This window comes from Anolis sagrei, chromosome 13, assembly GCF_037176765.1.
Source record: "Anolis sagrei isolate rAnoSag1 chromosome 13, rAnoSag1.mat, whole genome shotgun sequence".
NCBI classification, from domain to species: Eukaryota; Metazoa; Chordata; class Lepidosauria; order Squamata; family Dactyloidae; genus Anolis; species Anolis sagrei.
In genome coordinates, this window is record NC_090033.1 from 19,678,740 (window position 1) to 19,685,284 (window position 6,545).

Below are 6,545 nucleotides of genomic sequence, written 5' to 3' on the forward strand. Positions count from 1 at the left end.
CCGCGCTATCTTTTCCGTCCAAGATGGCGGCCCTGCTCCCTCCAGTGAGAGGAGGGAAGGTCAAGAGAGGTTGAGGCCCCGCCCCTTTTCCCTGCTCCCTCCAATGAGAGGCCTAGAAGGATGGAGGCCCCGCCCCTCTTCCAGTCCTGTGACGACACCTCACTATGCGTCCCGTCCAGTGAGAGGCCTAGACGGATGGAGGCCCCGCCCCTTTTTCCTGCTTCCTGCAATGAGAGAAGGGAAGGCCTAGAGGGATGGCGGCCCCGCCCCTTTTCTATCATTCCTCCAATGAGAGCCCAAGAGGGATGGAGGCCACGCCCCTTTCCCTGCTTCCTCCACTGAGTGGCCTAGAGGGATGGAAGCCCCGCCCCTTTTCCCTGCTCCCTCCAATGAGAGGAGGGAAGACCTAGAGGGGTTGAGGCTCCGCCCCTTTTCCCCAGTCCTGTGACGTCACCTCGCTATGCGTCCCGACCAGTGAGAGGCCTAGAAGGATGGAGGCCCCGCCCCTTTTCCCTCTCCCCTGACGTCACCGCGCCGTGCGTCGCATCCAAGATGGCGGGCCTGGAGATTCCTCGCTCGCCTCAGTGAGAGGAAGGAAGGCAGGTGAGGCAAGGCGGGCCCCTTTGGCCCCTCAGCTTGGAAGGGCGCCTCCCCGCCCGCCCCCCCCTTCCAGGGCCCCGGGGGGTTTCTGCTGGGAAGGGCCTCCTCCTCCTCCTCTCAGCTCTTCAAGGGTTGATATGTCTGTGGAAGGATGGCCAGGCTGGGACAAAGGACTCTTGTCTGCTGGAGCTGGGTGTGAATGTTTCAACTGACCACCTTCATTAGCATTAGAAGACCTGGCTGAGCCTGGGAGAATCTTTTGTTGGGAGGTGATTAGAGGCATTCTCTCCTGACGTTTCGCCTGCATCTATGGCAAGCATCCTCAGAGGGAGTGAGGTCTGTTGGAATTGGAACAATGAGTTTATAGTATATCTGTGGAATGACCAGGGTGGGACAAAGAACTCCTGTCTGCTGGAGCTAGGTGGGAATGTTTCCACTGACCACCTTCATTACCAGTAGAACACCTGGCAGTGCTTGGGGCAATCTTTTGTTGGGAGGTGATTAGATGTCCCTGATTGGGTTGTTGTAGGGTTTTTTCGGGCTGCATGGCCATGGTCTAGAGGCATTCTCTCCTGACGTTTCGCCTCCGTCTATGGCAAGCATCCTCAGAGGGAGTGAGGTCTGCTGGAAATAGGAAAATTGGGTTTATATATCTGTGGAATAATGACCAGGGTGGGACAAAGGACTCTTGTCTGCTGGAGCTAGGTGGGAATGTTGCAACTGACCACCTTCATTACCATTAGAAGACCTGGCTGAGCCTGGGGCAATCTTTTGTTGGGAGATTAGATGTCCCTGATTGGGTTGTTGTAGGTTTTCAGGCTCTAGGGCCATGTTCTCGAGGCATTCTCTCCTGACGTTTCGCCTGCATCTATGGCAAGCATCTTCAGAGGTAGTGAGGTCTGGTGGAACTAGGAAAAAAGGGTTTATATATCTGTGGAAGGACCAGGGTGGGACAAAGGACTCTTGTCTGCTGGAGCTAGGTGGGAATGTTTCAACTGAACACCTTCATTAGCATTGGATGGCCTGGCAGTGCCTGGAGCAATCTTTTGTTGAGAGGTGATTAGATGTCCTTGTTTGCTTCCTCTCTGTTGTTGTGCTATTTCAATTTTAGAGTTTTTTTCATACTGGTAGCCTGATTGTGTTCATTTTCATGGTCTCCTCCTTTCTGTTGAAACTGTGGACAAGTCTACATAGGGAGCACCAAACGCAGTGTTTCCCAAACACACATCAAGGAACATGGAAGGCACTGCAGACTCCTTCAACCAGAGAAGTCAGCCATAGCAGAGCACCTGATGAACCAGCCTGGACACAGCATAGTATTTGAGAACACGGAAATGCTGGGCCACTCTCACAACCACCATGTCAGGCTACACAGAGAAGCCATTGAAATCCACAAGAAGTATGTGGGGAATTTCAACAGAAAGGAGGAAACCATGAAAATGAACAAAATCTGGCTCCCAGTATCAAAAAACTCTAAAATTACTACAGCAAAACAACAGAGAGGAAACCACCAGGCACATCTTAACACCTCTCAACAAAAGATTCCCCCAGGCTCAGCCAGGCCTTTCAATGCTAATCAAGGTGGTCAGTGGAAACATTCACACCTTGCTCCAGCAGACAAGAGTCCTTTGTCCCACCCCAGCCATTCCATAGATATATAAACCCACTTTCGTACTTCCAACAGACCTCACTACCTCTTGCCATAGATGCAGGCGAAACGTCAGGAGAAAATGCCTCCGGAACATGGCCATATAGCCCAAAAAAAACCCACAAGAAGCTAGTGATTCCAGCCATGAAAGCCTTCGACAATAGTTCTTCAAGGACTTGGAGGGGCGAGGAGGGCCCGGGGACCCGCTTTGGAAGGGCCCCTGGGGGTTCTCCTTGGGGTGGCCTTCCCTGCTTCGCCCTCTGGGAAGAGGAGGAGGCCGAGGAAGAAGAGGCTGCCATGCCTGCCATCACCCTGGGAATGAGGGCACTTCCGGCAATATATATAATAATAATGGATTGTCGAAGGCTTTCATGGCCAGAATCACTGGGTTGTTGTAGGTTTTTCCGGGCTATATGGCCATGTTCTAGAGGCATTCTCTCCTGACGTTTCGCCTGCACCTATGGCAAGCATCCTCAGAGGTAGAGGTCTGTTGGAAATGGGAAAAAGGGGTTTATATATCTGTGGAATAATGACCAGGGTGGGACAAAGGACTCTTGTCTGCTAGAGCTAGGTGGGAATAATTCAACTGACCACCTTGATTAGCATGTGATGGGCTGGCATTGCCTGGGGCAATCTTTTGTTGAGAGGTGATTAGATGTCCCTGATTCGGTTGTAGTAGGTTTTTTTGGGCTATTTGGCCATGTTCGAGAGGCATTTTCTCCTGACGTTTCGCCTCCATCTACGGCAAGCATCCGCAGAGGTAGTGAGGTCTGTTGGAACTAGGAAAAAGGCTTTAGATATGTGTGGAAAGACCAGGGTGAGACAAAGGACTCTTGTCTGTTGGAGCTAGGTGGGAATGTTTCAACTGACCACCTTGATTAGCATTTAATGGCCTGGCAGTGCTTGGGGCAATTTTTTGTTGAGAGGTGATTAGATGTGCCTCATTGCAACAACAACAATCCTTACTGGGTTTTTTTTTTTTTAACAAATATCATTATTGGGTTGTTGTAGTTTTTTCTGGGTGATGAGGCCATGGTCTAGAGGCATTCTCTCCTGACGTTTTGCCTGCATCTATGGCAAGCATCCTCAGAGAAAGTGAGGTCTGTTGGAAATAGGAAAAAGGGGTTTATATGTCTGTGGAATAATGACCAGGGCGGGACAAAGGACTCTTGTCTGCTGGAGCTAGGGGTGAATGTTTTAACTGACCACCTTCATTAGCATTGAAAGGCCTGGCTGAGCCTGGGACAATCTTTTGTTGAGAGGTGATTAGATGTGCCTGATTGCAACAACGACAATCCTTACTGGTTTGTTTTTTTTAACAAATATCATTATTGGATTGTTGTATGTTTTTCTGGGCTATATGGCCATGGTCTAGAAGCATTCTCTCCTGACGTTTGGCCTGCACCTATGGCAAGCATCCTCAGAGGTAGTGAGGTCTGTTGGAAGTAGGAAAGTGGGTTTATATATCTGTGGAATAATGCCCAGAGTGGGACAAAGGACTCTTGTCTGTTGGAGCTAGGTGGGAAGGTTTCAACTGACCACCTTGATTAACATATAATGGCCTGGCAGTGCTTGGGTAAATCTTTTTTTGAGAGGTGATTAGATGTAGGAAAATGGCTTTATATATCTGTGAAATGATTGGGGTGGGACAAAGGACTCTTGTCTGTTGGAGGAAGGTGTTAATGTGTTGGATATGGTGGGGACGAGGAGCAGGGCCTTCTCGGTGGTGGCCCCTCACCTGTGGAATTCTCTCCCTGGGGAAATTAGATCATCGACATCCCTCCTGTCTTTCAGAAGGAAACTAAAAACCTTATATTCATTCTGCAGTTGAGATGCCGAGTAGATATCCCCCCAAACTACATCTCCCAGGGTGCCATCTCTTTAATTTTGCAGTTTATTTGATATTGCTGTGTTGTTATATTGGTTTTTGCATTTTATGTTTGGTGTATGCTGTGTTTATTGTGTTTGAATCCCACAAACGAACATTACATTTTTATTTATATACAAGTTTATTGAAGTAGAGAAGAAGCTTGACGGTTTCAATGTTTCTTAACTCTGTGAATCCCACAAATGAACATGACATTTTTATTTATATACAAGTTTATTGAAGTAGAGGAGAAGCTTGACAGTTTCAATGTTTCTTAACTCTGTGAATCCCACAAACGAACATTACATTTTTATTTATATACAAGTTTATTGAAGTATAGAAGAAGCTTGATGGTTTCAATGTTTCCTAACTCTGTGAATCCCATAAACATTACATATTTATATATATAGAGATTATTAACCTGCACCCCTTTTGCAGTGCAGACGCCCCGACAACACCCTTTGGTGATCCCGATTTCTCTCTCGCCTCTCTCTTGCAGGCGGCCATGGAGGGCTCCTCCTTTGTCCAGCACAGCGTGCGCGTCCTGCACGGCCTCAACCAGCAGCGGCAGAGCGGCCAGTGCTGCGACGCCACGCTGGCTCTGGGCCCCCACGTCTTCCGGGCCCACTGGAGCGTCCTGGCCTGCTGCAGCCCCTTCTTCCGGAGCCTCTGCAACACTGGCGGCAGCACGTCCAGCACCGTCACCCTTCCGGAGGCCTTCGCGGGAGCCTTTGCCCTCCTCCTGGATTTCTTCTACACGGGGCACTTGGGGGTCACCCCGGAGAATCGAGAGGGGCTCCTGCAGGCCGCCAAGGAGCTCTGCGTCCCTGAAGCTGTTCGCTTGTGCCAGGAGTCCGGGGCAGAGGAGGAGGCGGAGGCGGAGGAGGAGGGCACCCTTGATAGAGAGGCAGCCCCCAAAGAGGACACTGTGGCCCCCCAACTCCAAGGGGAGCAAGCGGGGAGCCCCTGCGTCCTTCAGGAAGAGTTGGACCCCCAAGCAGACCAAGCCAAGGAACCAGAAGGACCGCTGGAAAGTAGAAACACGGAAATGGATGCCAGGCAGGAGCAGGTGACGCTTGTGGGGTCTTATTATTATTATATTATTATTATCATCATCATCATCATCATCATGGATATCATGATTATTTTTATTATCCAAAGTTTGTCCACATTGGATAATCTGACTATTATCTTCGTCGTCGTCATGTTCCAAAGTTTGTACGCACTGGACAGCTTAAGTATTAATAATAATAATAATAATAATAACTGGACAGCTTAAGTATTATTATTATTATTATTAATAATAATAATAATAACTGGACAGCTTAAGTATTATTTTTATTTTTATTAATTTTATTATTTTATTATTATTATATTATATTATTAGTTTATATTATTATTATTATTATAGTTTTATTATTTTTATTATTATTATTATATTATTATTATTATCATCATCATCATCATGGATATCATGATTATTTTTATTATCCAAAGTTTGTCCACATTGGATAATCTGACTATCATCTTCGTCGTCATCATCTTCCAAAGTTTGTACGCACTGGACAGATTAAGTATTATTATTATTATTAATAATAATAATAATAATAATAACTGGACAGCTTAAGTATTATTATTATTATTATTAATAATAACTGGACAGCTTAAGTATTATTTTTATTTTTATTATTATTATTATTTTATTATTATATTATATTATATTATTATTTTATATTATTATTATTATATTATTATTATATTATTATTATATTATTATTATTATACTACATTTATACCCCACCCTTCTCACCACAGTGGGGGACTCAGGGTGGCTTATTACTATTATTATTATTATTATTATTATTATTATTATTATTATTATACTACATTTATACCCACACAGGTGTTCCAATGTCCGAATGATGGGTCTTGGAGTTGCCATGGGGTCCCCTCTGACCCTATTTCCAGAGAGCGGAGGAAAGGGTGGCTTACCCTAAGAGTAATAATATCCAAAGCTTCTCGTGATCATGTAGTTTGAATATTATTATTATTATTATTACCGCTACTACTACTATTATATTTATTTATATTCAAAGTTTGTCCACATTGGATAAATTGGGTATTATTATTATTATTATTATTATTATTATCAGAATTTTGTCTACATTTAAATAATTTGACATTTATTTATTTATTTATTTGCAGTATTTATATTCTGCCCTTCTGAGTATTATTATTATTATTATTATTATTATTATTATTATCATCCAAATTTTGTCTACCTTTAAATAATTTGATATTTGTTTATTTATTTACAGTATTTATATTCTGCCCTTCTGAGTATTATTATTATTATTATTAATTATTATCCAAATATTGTCTACATTTAAACATTTATTTACAGTATTTATTTTCCGTCCTTTTCACCCC

The 6,545-nt window shown here is 44.4% G+C and overlaps 1 protein-coding gene across 1 annotated transcript in view; it reads left to right on the plus strand.

Annotated features, from left to right (window-relative positions):
• The first annotated feature begins 504 nt into the window (after positions 1–504).
• ZBTB48 (zinc finger and BTB domain containing 48) overlaps positions 505–6,545 on the plus strand; it is a 30,487-nt gene continuing 24,446 nt past the window's right edge. Inside the window, exons 1-2 of the mRNA XM_067472879.1 lie at positions 505–603; positions 4,615–5,184. Coding sequence (XP_067328980.1) covers positions 4,621–5,184 — 564 coding nt within the window. The 5' untranslated portion in view covers positions 505–603; positions 4,615–4,620. The remainder of the gene's footprint in view (positions 604–4,614; positions 5,185–6,545) is intronic.